General features: G+C 29.4%; 1 protein-coding gene and 1 long non-coding RNA gene across 5 annotated transcripts in view; one reads left to right on the top strand and one right to left on the bottom strand.

The window, feature by feature from the left end:
• Positions 1–13,054, top strand: part of onecut (homeobox protein onecut) — a 359,106-nt gene that overhangs the window by 53,871 nt on the left and 292,181 nt on the right. The window contains exon 2 of one of the 2 annotated variants that reach the window (XM_085809184.1): positions 9,758–9,829. The exons of the other annotated variant lie outside the window; for it this stretch is intronic. Within the exon in view, the coding sequence (XP_085665310.1) occupies positions 9,758–9,829 (72 nt within the window). The remainder of the gene's footprint in view (positions 1–9,757; positions 9,830–13,054) is intronic. 2 annotated transcript variants of the gene reach the window in all.
• Positions 1–13,054, bottom strand: part of LOC146992981 (uncharacterized) — a 249,674-nt gene that overhangs the window by 163,160 nt on the left and 73,460 nt on the right. Inside the window, exon 3 of one of the 3 annotated variants that reach the window (XR_015038954.1) lies at positions 9,750–9,864. This is a non-coding gene — a long non-coding RNA (uncharacterized LOC146992981). Of the gene's footprint in view, positions 1–9,340; positions 9,865–13,054 lie in introns of those variants that run through there. The other 2 variants (XR_015038955.1, XR_015038953.1) reach the window with 2 other exon arrangements.

Here is a 13,054-nt window from a genome sequence, read left to right as displayed (position 1 = left end):
CAATTCCAATAATGTGAGTCAACCATCAATGCCATATTGCTTGGAAACAGTAGCCTATCTTGCCATTACACCAACGACATGTTTATCCGGAGTAACTTTGAATGTTTATGCGAAGATTTATCTAAGCACACACTGAGAAATTAAATTCTCAGCCAAGAACTTTTCACATTATGCGATATAAAATGTTATGCGCAGCGCTACGTTGCTACACTCAGGATGAGGTTTATGCTCAGGGGCCTGAAATAAGTGAAAACTGCACCTAAGTCTTGAACTCGATGAAGTCTGACCTCTCGCAGTTTAGTTTTCCTAATATTTGTGTACTGCTGCAAGTTATAAATAACACAACAAATCTTAAATAAAACAAAAATTCTCATCAGAAGTACGTTTGTCTTAGATTCCAATAAATACTAAAATTCATATAATTTAAAAATAATAATAATAAAATTACCTGATATGTATTGTAAATTTTTTAAGCGTTTCATTTGTTACAAATCTTTTCTTATTGGATGCCCAGTGTTAGTCTGTAACATCTGCAGTATTTTGTGATATATAGAATAATGGTAATAAACGCTGTGAGCTACAGCAGAGGTTCACAACCTTTTGACTAACGCGTACCATCTGAACAAAAATTGAAAACCTTTAGTACCACCACTACAAAGTACTACTACCTCCACCACTCTTGAACAAAGCTCAGATCGCATAAATTTACGAGCGTTAAAGAAAAACCTAAAGCAGGATGTTGGGGTTTTAATTTTTGATTTTAATAGGTAAAAATACTTTACTTCTTTGCGTACCACCAGTGGTACGCATACCACCGGCTGAGAACCCTGAGCTAGAGGATTCAAATTGTAAAACAGATGACATAAACTTATGATATGGATGAATACAGTGCAGTAATACAATTGTACTTTTTCCTGCTCATGATTTTCTCTTTTAGAGTATTTTCTCCTCAAACTTGCTTTAATTACCGCCCAGTTGGTATAGTGGTCAGGGAAGCTGACTACGATGCCGAAAGGCCTGGGTTCGAATCCCGGAGAAGGCATGGTTGTAGCTGTCCGTCCCCTTTCATGGGAAAGGCGATGGTGGCCCACCTATTAGGTGCCTCCATAATAAAGAGACCACCACATCCGGCCTTGTATAAATTAATGGACTGGGTTACACTTGTAATTGTACACAATCTGCCATTGGAAAAAAAACTTGCTTTAATTTAAGAATGCAGCGTTGTTATACACATAAACCAACGCTGTATGTTATTTTTGAGCATAACACCAACGCTGTATGCTATTTTTGAGGCTTTTGTTAAAGAGCAATTCATTGTTAAATTTTTCAGAAGTCAAAATTATACACGGTTTCGAAATTACGTGAGATATTGTCTTCTCTAAACCAGTAAATAACAAGGGTCAACTGCATTTCCTTGAGTAATTATATTAGAAATTACCAAGAACTAAATAGTAAAAGTTCATTTAACCGGAAACTGTTAAGTTTAAAATATTATTAGTAAAACGAACAGCAATATTTTGACCTGAAAGCATTGTATCAAATAATTATTATTAGGAAACAAAATAATTCGTATATGAAAAATACCCCTATTGTGTCGAAAGATAAAAAATACATCATAATATGGTAACGTTTTTTCAATGTTTTTAAACTTCTGTAAATGTTTTTAAACTTTTGAAAAACAAGAGCGTAATAACTTGTTTTTCAAAGTAAATTTGAATAACAACCGATGGGAGAAAAAGTTTTAAACAAAACTATTTCACCTCCTTTTATAACAAAAGGTAAAGATTAATTAGCTCTAAAGAAGCCTGTAATCTCAGAACAAAGGAAAATGGAGCTCCGGTAATCCTACCTCTCTGTTTTCTCGAAGAAACGAGAAAGAGACGTAAAATCATTTGTTATGCATTGTAGATTATCCAGCTTAAGGGAAGGAAAAAAAGCATTTTAAACGGCAGTCTCTTTAAAATTAGAACTTCCAAATCATTCAAAATAAATCTCTGCATGACTTCCTTACTTCATTATAAATATGTATTATAAATACGCATTATAAATACTTACATAGCAAGATTTCACCATGCAATAAATTAAATTATCAAAGCATAAAAACTATTTTTATACTTCTTAAGTTATTTATCCGACTGTGCAAAGACATATAATTTCAAAAGAATGTGTAATAATGCAAATTTCAGTGCAGTAAAAAAAGGAAATTTCACGCTTAAAAATATGCAATAAATCAAAAAACATTTTGAAATAAATATTCTTAATATATTAGTGTTTCGAAGTGTATTCCGATTCTGATAGTGTAAAAGCTCACTGTAATTCATTGTCCACAAATTCAATGCGATAGAAATAGGTATTTTGATTTCAATCACACATTAAATTAAAAAATATTTTTTATTAAAAAGTTGTATCATAAAACAGGTTGGAATGTTTCGAAAATGTAATATAATGTTTTAAAATATATAAATAATAATTACAGTGCCTTAAAAGTACAAAAAAAGCTGCATAGTATGTATGGCATTTTTAACTGTAAACAAACCAAGACTTCTTTTGAAAATGCTTCCAAATACCTTACTATCCATTTGCAAAAACAAATTTTGTGCTATTATAAAAACTAGGTAAAACTTTCATTTTGTCATAGATCACTTTTCATTGCCAATGTTATTTGTTTACACGTTCGCAGTGCCTTTATACTATAACATGTAAAGGTTTATAGAGACTTTTACATAAAAAGAGGTTTATGATCTAAAATTTATAAACCGAATGAAGAAAACCGAAATTCAATCGCTTTGATTGCGCAATCATTTTTTTTTTTTGGAAAAATTCTTTTTTATTTTCAAAATAAATTTAAAAAAAAAGGTTAGCTTTAATTACTGATTTTCAAAAAATGGCTTAAAGTCAGCTTTCTTCACTATAACAAATTTAATAGAAATAGGAATTAACCTCTTTATAAAATTTAATAGAACATATATTAATAAAAATAATCATACATACATATATTACTAAAAACAATATTTCATTATATTTATTATTTACATTATTCTTTTGATAGTTCAAATAAGTAGACCTTAGGTAACTTATTATAAGGTTAACATATTAGAGTTACATTCAAAACCAAGATTTGAAAACGTTTATTATTTTATATTGTTAAAACGCACTTTTCAGCTTAGGACCATTTAATCTTTTCTGTTATGATAAACATGAAGTATAGCAGCTGGAAAACTCTAAAAGCTTGCGAAGATTATACTTAACTTCTGTTCTGCAGGTGCTAAATAATTATCTCCTCCAAGAAATACACAAAATTAGCGAAGCACTAGAATATACGAATAAAAAGTATCAATAGAGAGCCATAAAAACATAAAATGTCAAATCAACGACTCTCCGTACATTTCTGTTAGAGTGAAAGAATAGAAATAAATCAGACTGCAGTGAGACTAGAGAATTTAAAAACTGTACACAAATACAATATAATTGAAATATTTACTGTAGTTAAAAGAAAAAGCTTAAAATTGCGCATAAACTTCAAATTGTAATACCTGACCTCTAAACTAAAATTTTAATTTCCCGAATTTTTATGAACATAATTTTATTTACAATTTTGATATACGTTAGAAATTTTGCTATCCAAAACTACGATTATTTGAACCGAGTAAAGTAAGAAATGAAAATTTTACCAGGGTAGTCTGAAGGCCTGTTTTGAAAACTGAAAACGCCAGAGTTAAGCTTTCGGATGATTTTTAGGTCAAAATAGAGGTTAGTAAAAAAGCAGGCTTCGAATTGCGCAAAAACATATTTCTTTGGTGCAACATGCACATAACATATGCATTAAATTATTATTTACGTGTTCCGCTCAAAGGCACTACACGGAAGGGAAAATGCCTTTGTGGAGGACTTTCTAAAGAAACTGGCTTGTATTAACACGATACACATGAGGAAAACCACGAAAACGCCTGTGCAGCCAGTCCGTTCGCGGGATTCGAATCTCGGATCGTTCAGAGACTTTATTGCTCGTCCGCTGGTGGGTCAACAACATATGCATATAGACATGCGTTTGCGCATAGGCTCATGCACACTCTTCTACTTACGCCAGCATAGTTTCTCAAGGGGCAACGTGGTCTAACCACGTGGTCGGACTAATTCCTTTGCTGTCTTATTTATCGTGCAATTAAATTTCGCGTTAAAGAAAAATTTTGAATGTACTTCATTAGATTCATTATCTGTTTTGGGAAAGGAATCAAACAAACCTCTGTAATTTTCAAGCTTTATTAATATAACTTAATATTATTGTACTAATTAACACTTTTTGTTACTAAAAAAAGATAAAAAAAAAAAAAAAAAAAAAAAAAAAGGATAACTCAGTCACTTAATTCAGTTTGTAATTATTCTTAGGTTGTAAAAGTAGAACAGCTATTTCCACGATAATCATTTATAAAATAATTTTGCGAAAACCTAGCTAATCCATACAATATGTGGCTTTAATTAGTTCGGATAATCGATTTTTTATTGTATTTCTATTCAACATTTAAATAGATGTATTAAGGATCTGCAGAAAGTACTGAAAATAATTAGCTATGATACAGATGGTAAAATATCCGCATAACAATGCCTACGTTTTGTTTTTCCATGGCTCTCAACACGTATTGTTTACATCCACTTTACGCTGAAAATTGTCTGTTTTACAGTCATCAATTCAGGTAGATTTTTTTTCTGTAAACACTATTCTTTATATTCTATCTCAAACAATCTGTTGGCGTGGAATTTAGTGATAAAGAAGCCGAGTCATCTGCTTTAAATTTTATTGCACTGCTAAAGTATTGAAATTAAAATAATTAAACTTTGGAGTATACATGGAAAAAACGTTTATTCAGTTACGTTATTTCACAGGTTACATAGTGCGAAATGTGACCTAACAGCTGAATCATATTGTCTACTAGTAGCACACTAGCAAAATTGTCAATCACAACCCAAATTCTCCTCTTTTTAATCCATACTCCGAACTCAACGATTAGCTTAAGTAAATAGTTGAGAAAAGTAACCTCCACAAATGTTTCAACGAATGATTTTTTTAATACACGATCAACTCATTTTGTTTACGTAAAGTTATACATAGGTAGACAGCATTAATTGTTTTTATGTAGCAAAATATAGTGGAAAAAAGATATCCGTATCACGAAATGTTGTACTATGAATTCAGAAACTTGAATTAGTTTTCAAAATGACGGGGCAAACACTTATTGAACATACTCACATAAAAGTTGATTTTTAATTGCAGAATACTTCTACAGAGAAATATAGCTTGCTTTGCTACTTTGTTGATTCAATCTGCTACGCTTAGTCTAAATTCGTAGATAACACTTGGATTAAAGTTAGGATACTAGTATTGGTAAAAACGCACGGATTTCTTAAATTGTGGTATCCAGTCTGCTCACTCCTGACGCATTTAGAAAAACTTCAGTTAAAGCGATTATAAAACGAATTACAGAACAGACATCCAAATTCAATAAAAATTAAAAACAGTTCTTTTAGAAATATGCGACGGAATTATTCCTTTCTGCTGTGGAAATACTCCTTTATTCATTTCCTTAGCTTCACTAAAAAAATCACACAACTTTCGTATTTTTAAAATTTAATTGGGTTTCTTTAAAGATTTTGAGGATGAATCAAGCAAGAATATCGGAAAAATTTAACTATATTTATATCGAAATTGAGATTCCCTGTAGAACAGATACTAAAAATTTAGCTACGTTTTTTCTACATTGGGAACAGCAGATCACGAAATTAAAATATAGTGGTTTTTAATTTACTTAAGTTTATTGCAGAGTTGCTCGGGAATATTTTATTAATAAAATGTAGAAAAAATTATGGTTCAAATTCTTCATACTGCATGCATTTTTCTCTACTGATCTGTTTCTGTAAATCACATCTATATTTACGGAGAAACGCCATGCAGTGATACTTTCTTTGATGAATGAAGCATTAAGTACCATGATGCATAAGTTACTGCTTGGTTAAAAAGATAGTTAATATTTCTTAGCTTTACTGGGTAAAAACTATAATGACATTCGACATTCAATCTGAGAATTGCAACACATGCATTTTGAAAATTCAATGTGTGTAGGAAAAAAAAAGTAACTCTTCATTCTTTGTTAAAAATTATAAATAAGTATAAAAACTAGCTAATAAGAATTATAGAAAAGGGTTATTAATAGAAAAAATATATTATTTGTAATTTATTTGTAGAAATTATTAATGAAGCATTTTCATGAACAATATTAGGAGAAACACACACACACGCACACACACATACATACATATATATATAAATATTTTACTTATTTTGCAGCATATTGCGCAAGATGTTTTCTAAACCAAAATTAGTTTTTCAAAATTGTAATTACTTCCTTGCTTTATATATATATATCTGATTTTTAAGCTTTTCTGAAAAGTAGGTGTTGGGTGATAATGAAGCGATGAAGTATTCTTTTCGGCTTCATTTTGTTATTTTCAAAATTGTGATTATTTCATTAAAGCTTATATTACTTGGAATTTTGCAGATATCTGATTATTTCATTACTGCAGTTTAATGCAATTCACGTTCCTGTATTTGTCAAAATCATAATAATGAGGCAATATTGTTATCATTAATTCCAATATTTAAAAATGTGAATATTACCTTCCAAAAATTTTCAGTATACACTTTCTGTAGCATGTATCTGGTAAAAGAAATTAATTCCAAATGTTGTATATTTGAAATCATGCTTAAGGTACGTTTAGCATTAGTATTAGTAATAATTAATATATAAATTTAATAATACCTTTGTTTGGTTTTCTTTATATTTACTTTATCTTTTGTATAAAAAGTGTGCATATTTTTATTTTTATTCTTAAGTCTAAAAAATGTTGCAAGAAAAGTGTTATGAAATTTGTTTATGTTGTTTTCCTTTTAAAATTGTAAATAGTAGTCAATAATTGTTGCAATCAAAAAGTGTCACACATAGGCATATGATAAATTCCTACGATTCCAATTCATAATTTTCTTGAAAGTCCCTTTGTTCAAAACTAGGTTAAACTAGATTTAAACATTGTTTACTGATATTACTCAGAAAAAACTTCTTTATCTAAAATCAATATACTACTCTCATTTTCCTTGAACACCAAATTTGTGACAGGAAACTCTTCTCAGATATCACATTAAAAATTAGAAATATTTCATCACTCAAATATATCACTTACTTTTCTGAATAATTTTATTTTTCTAAGTATATTATTTTTATTTCCTCCTTCACTGCATGCTGTGTCTTTTTCATACCTTTTTTCCCCATTTCAAAATCTTACTGTTTCACCTGCTATATTGAGTGGCGTTTATTGTTTGCATCATGTATTTTTGTGCATATCCTGTTTAATGTTTTAATGTCTATTTTAGATGTAATCATTTTTATAATCATGCAATCCTGTTACGTGCTTTTTAACGTAGATTTTACCAATTGTTCGTGTTTTAAATATGGCTTTTTAACTTCTTTGCTCTGCTTTTGTTCTGCTACTTTTATGTGATTGCTATTTCTAATACATTATCTATGTGTTTTAATGTGTTTTCTATGTGTGTTGTGTCTAACAATCTATTTTGTTATTTCGATACACTTAAATACGTACTAAAAGGTTAACGTAAATTTCTACATATTAGAAAACATGTATTCCTGTAAGTTACAATAGATCAAATTAAATTAGCAAAACAAAGCTTCAGAAAGTAAATTTTGATCTCATTTAAAATTAGTAAATTATAAAATGCAGTTCAACATTAAGGTAAACATGTCAACGAACAGAAGATCCTACATGTAAAAGAAGTAACTGTAATCCGAACAGTAAAAAGTAATTGTAATCCCAACAGTATAAAATAAAGAATAGCAGGAAGTCAACTTCCGTATACTTAGCTTTATTTAATTTTTACAAAATGCCTTTCCATTTTGAAGTTGCCCTTAACTTTTCAGTGCGCAAGAAAATTTGATAGTATAATGAATAATTAATCAATCGCTGATATTTTTATCGATGAAATGAAAATAGAAAATATTTACACGTCGCTTCTTAGCTAACACATGCAATGCACGAAAGACAATGTTATAATTTTATATTATTAATTAACCGCTATTAATTAGCTGGATAATGCATAACATGACTATCAATTTTCTGTAGCAACGTTTTACATCTGCACATTAAACATACCTTTTTCCTTCAAATACAACAGTAAGCACACTATATTAGTAGAAAAAAAAACTCAGTTAAAGTTTAGTGATAATTTATACAAATTTAGGCTGATGAGTATTTTTATTCGCTTTATTTGAATTTAGGAAGAACACAAAAACTGTTGTCATGCTATGCAAATCCTTGATTTTTCAATGGCGTAAGAAATAAAAAATTTAAGCACACTAGTTCCCCTTAAAACCTGTAAAATCTTGAAAACACCTAAGAATAAAATGCATTCAAATATACATTTTTTGGTCAAATTAATGTAAGGAAAATAATTTGTTTCTGTGCTATTTATTACACAAAAAACGCGCAAAGCAAACACTTTTTAATTGCAACAATATTGTAATGTTTAAGACAGTATTCTGAACAGCATTATAACCTAAATATTGCAGATTTAAGTAAAATACAGGAAATAAAATAAGATATAATAACATAACAAAGTTAAAATCCTTGACATATGAAAATTAGTTTCGCCTATCAATAAACCAAAGATTACACATATACAGCTATATTTCTTCCTATTAAAAAAATAGCAAAGCTTCATCTTTTTAACGCAATATATTACTTCTAATATTAAACATTCTAAAAACAATTTTCCGGACTTTGGTACGAAAGTAAAAGTTTTCATAAGCATTTTTTTAGTCGAAATTGCTGTATTTTTTGACTGAATAACTTAAATACTGTTTACATCAGGAAAAAAGAATCAGAGTTAAATTGATATTTAAAATAAAGGATGAACCAGTATAGAGTATTTTGAATATTTTCTGCTCTAAAGCTCGGCGAATGATGATGTTGACTGCATGGAGATTTCGCGTCGAATACTGTGCCATAATAAATAACTTAGCCTACGTTTTATAATTAACATGCCTAGTCTATAGCACAGTAAACTAATTTAATATGTTTATTAAAATTTGAAAATAGACACACAAATTTTAATGTCTTTCGACTTAAGAATTAATCTAATTTTTTTAGACATTTACATGACAGAGTTAGAACAAAATGTTTTCCAGCCGTAATTTCTAAATAAATAAGCATACGTCTAACACGCCTCCCCAAAAACTGAAATAAAGTTTTCTGAACACATTATTTTTTAAGTGTGTCACTTTGTTTTTTAAAATGCATTGTATAACATTAAATTTGGCAGAACGCAATTTTACAACAATATTTATCAGTATACAGAAATGTTCACATATACTTTCAAAACATTTTGCAATTTTTACTATATGTTACATTCCAGTTATAATGGCAAATAATTAGCATCTTAATTATTGTAATATATTTTTTTGTTTTATTTGTGCAAAAAAACTTTTATATAATCCCAATTAATTGAAAGCAAAAGTAAATTGTCATGAGTGGATATCCTAATTTCAATTGTGTCAAATTGACCTCTTTTATTTAAGCCTTTTGTATTGTCCAAAAAAGCATGTATTTTGGAATTTGATTTGTTGTGATCCTTGTTTTAGTTTTGGGTTGTCCTGGTAGTGATTTTGTGTTCTTTTGTTTTCTCTTACCCTTGCAGACGGAGGCTCGTTTTCCCGAATGTTGCTGGACCGGCAACCCTCCTCTTCTTCCTGCCCTTCTACGTCCACAGGTAGGAAGTAAACCCTCATCTCACTAAACCATCACCTTTAGAAAGAAAAAAAAAAAAAAAGACACAGCAGTTAAACAATGAATTGAAGTATTCAATCTGATTAAAAATGGTACATGGTAGTATCACTTACTAGTTTGTGATCTTACGCTTTCTTAATTAATAGCCCTACCCTAAAGCCAATCCCAGAGTGAAATTTGCCTGCATTTACAAATACAAAAGACAATGTCAATCAAATGATAATTTAATATTAGATTTAAACTTGAGACAAAATATAGAACAGAGTTAATAACTAAAAGATGCAAAATCTGCTTTCTCAAAGAGCTGACCATGGTGAATATGTCTTCTTTGTCTAAGCATGTGTATTGCATTCATTAAACTTGACAAAACAAAACAAAACAAAACAAAAAAACATCTCTAGTTGCAAAGAATAGTGATTATAATTCTCTTTCAACAAAATGATGTTGTTTATTTTTTAAAAATATACCTTTTTAGAACCTTCTGAGTAAATCTTCCAAGTCCCGCATATTTTGCACCTGAGAATTAATTAGCAGCAGCTTTTTGCAGAAAACATCTTCCAAATCCATGTAATTTGCTTACTCAGAATCAATTGGCAAGAAAGAAATATAATTATTATTATTTGCTTTTAAATAGCCTTAATGTAAAACTTATTTTGCGCAAATATGAAATCATGATATTATAGGCTTAAACCATTCAGTAAAAAGCAAGAATATTTCCATTTTCTTACTATAAAATGCATAAATTCTGCATAGATTATTTTTAAAAGCATTAATAATTTGATATTCCTTTTACTGCTCTCAGTATGATACTTAGTTCTAATTGGGTTTAAATAGTAGAAAGGAATTTCAAACAAAGCAGCTTAATTTCAACACTTGAAAATAATTTAATTCTTAATACCAGCAAGAATTGCATAGGATATTAGAAGGTACACTTAACAAGGGAAAAATAAATTTAAACGCATTATTATGAGATACTTTAGCATTTAAGAAGGTGCTACCTTATGATTATATAACCTCTTTGGAGAAGAATTATTTTAATTTATCGCAGAACATCTAGGAACAAGGAGAAAAATTTTAGAAAATATGCGTATACATTTTCAGAAGCTTAATGAAAAACTGCTTCTTTCAAGTGTGTAGTTATTTACGATTTCCATGGGTATTGTGTAGGTAAAACAATGCAAAATCGTTTAATAACATAATTTAAGATATAAACATAAACTCAATGGATACGTTACTGTAAAGGTATCTTTAAACATACGCTTCAATAGAAGGGGAAACTCTCGTCTATTCAAACTATTGCTATTGTTTGGATCTGTAGATGTGATAGAAAAGATACATTTAAAATATGAAGAAATTATAAACGTCTGTATATTTTTAGCAACGACAGTTGCTTATTTGAATTTGAAACCTGTTATGTCGTTGTATTTATACAATATTAACTACAGAGAAACAAAGGAATTCATTTAAAGACTGCTATAATGAGATTTGCTTCAACAATGAAGGCAGTTTAACCGGTGAAAGGAAGCAACACCTTATCGTTAAAGCATTTTGGAGATATCTTAAATTTTGCCACCGGCAATAAAAATATTATTTTATAATACTTCTTATATCTATTTCTTATCAACTATGAATATGGAAGAAACGGGAACTAAATTATTAAACTTATTTTATCAACTTTAGGTCAGTCTTTCTCATATATAGTGTGTTCTAATGCCACTTAAAAATCAAAATTTCTAAATCAACGATTTAAGAAAAAACTCCGTTTAAGTAATTGATTTTAGAACTGTGGTTCCTTAATAATAACTGGCTTCAATTCCTAATTGACATTAGTAACATTTTATGTTGATATAGATCCAAAATACTGCATTCATAAAATGAAAGATAAAAGATTAAATAGAGAGACATCATTGCCCTTTATCAGCGCACCCTCATTCTTTTATTTCATCCACAAGAAATGAAAAAAAAAAAAAACATTAAATTTTAATAATATTTTTTGGAGTTATTCTTTAATACTCTTAGTCACTGTTTCCCAAACCTTTAAGTATCGCTACCCACACACATATGGTTGCGACTTATCGTGAACCACACACAAGAAGTTTTTCTGAAGAAAACAGGAAGAGAGTAATATAAAAAGGACTAATCATAAATACACATGTTTAAACAATTAACAATTAATTAATAATTTATTATATGTAATATTTTTATTAGTAATTAGTAATTTTAAATAACTGCAATTATATTATCAAAAAAAAAAAAACATAAGGGAGGAAAAATTATCAAAATTTTTGCGACCCAACAAAAGCTTTCTAATTACTCAGCAGTGAGTGGTTTGCGACCCGCACTTTATTATATGTAATATTTTTTATTAGTAATTAGTAATTTTAAATAACTGCAATTATATTACCAAAAAAAAAACAGATAAGGGAGGAAATATTATCAAAATTTTTGCGACCCAGCAAAAGCTTTCTAATTACTCAGCAGTGAGTGGCTTGCGACCCGCACTTTGGCAAATGCCCTTTTAAATGTACATAAGAGAAAAGTAGCCTTCAAATGCATAAAGTACACTGCATCCTCTTTGCCACATTCTGTTAATCAAGATACACTACCGATTTTGATTGAATTGTCATTAACTATATGGATGAAATACTTCATAACATACCTCCATATTATTCAAATACTACATTCTTAATAATACGCCTCATTCAAAAGAAAAAAGTTCCAATTTGAAGCCGGTAAGTTCTAGGCTATCTGTATTCTAAAGAATTTACACGAGTTAATCAGGCTTGGTTTGCTTCAAGGAAATCATTAGGGTTCCAGAAGTTTGCAATTTTTCCGCTTAGTTAAAGGTTACAGTTTACACCGTTTAATAATATGGCATGGCTATGTACAGAAGATTTAGTTAAAAATACAGTTTAATTCAATAATTAAGCCCTTAAAGTGGTTTTTCAATTAATCTTTATCAGGAATTTAACAACTTTTATAACAATTTTTATTGATACAACACTGCCATTAAGAAACTTTTATAATTTTTATAAACGCCAAATTGTGAAAACGTATTTTTAATGATGCACCGGCTAATTTTTGAAAAGAATACTTTATTTCATCCGCAGTGACATATGCTGTACAAGCGTAAGATCACAGCTGATGGTCTGTTCGTGTCCACTGCTGACGTGTGACCTTCTCCCGTGTTTGCAGCGATGGGTGGGGT

The sequence above is a fragment of the Stegodyphus dumicola genome, chromosome X2, assembly GCF_044657685.1.
Source record: "Stegodyphus dumicola isolate Sdum_Otavi_A_Nest chromosome X2, ASM4465768v1".
Taxonomy (NCBI): domain Eukaryota; kingdom Metazoa; phylum Arthropoda; class Arachnida; order Araneae; family Eresidae; genus Stegodyphus; species Stegodyphus dumicola.
The sequence above is the reverse complement of the archived record's forward strand: the minus strand, read 5'-3'. Positions and strand labels throughout refer to the sequence as shown.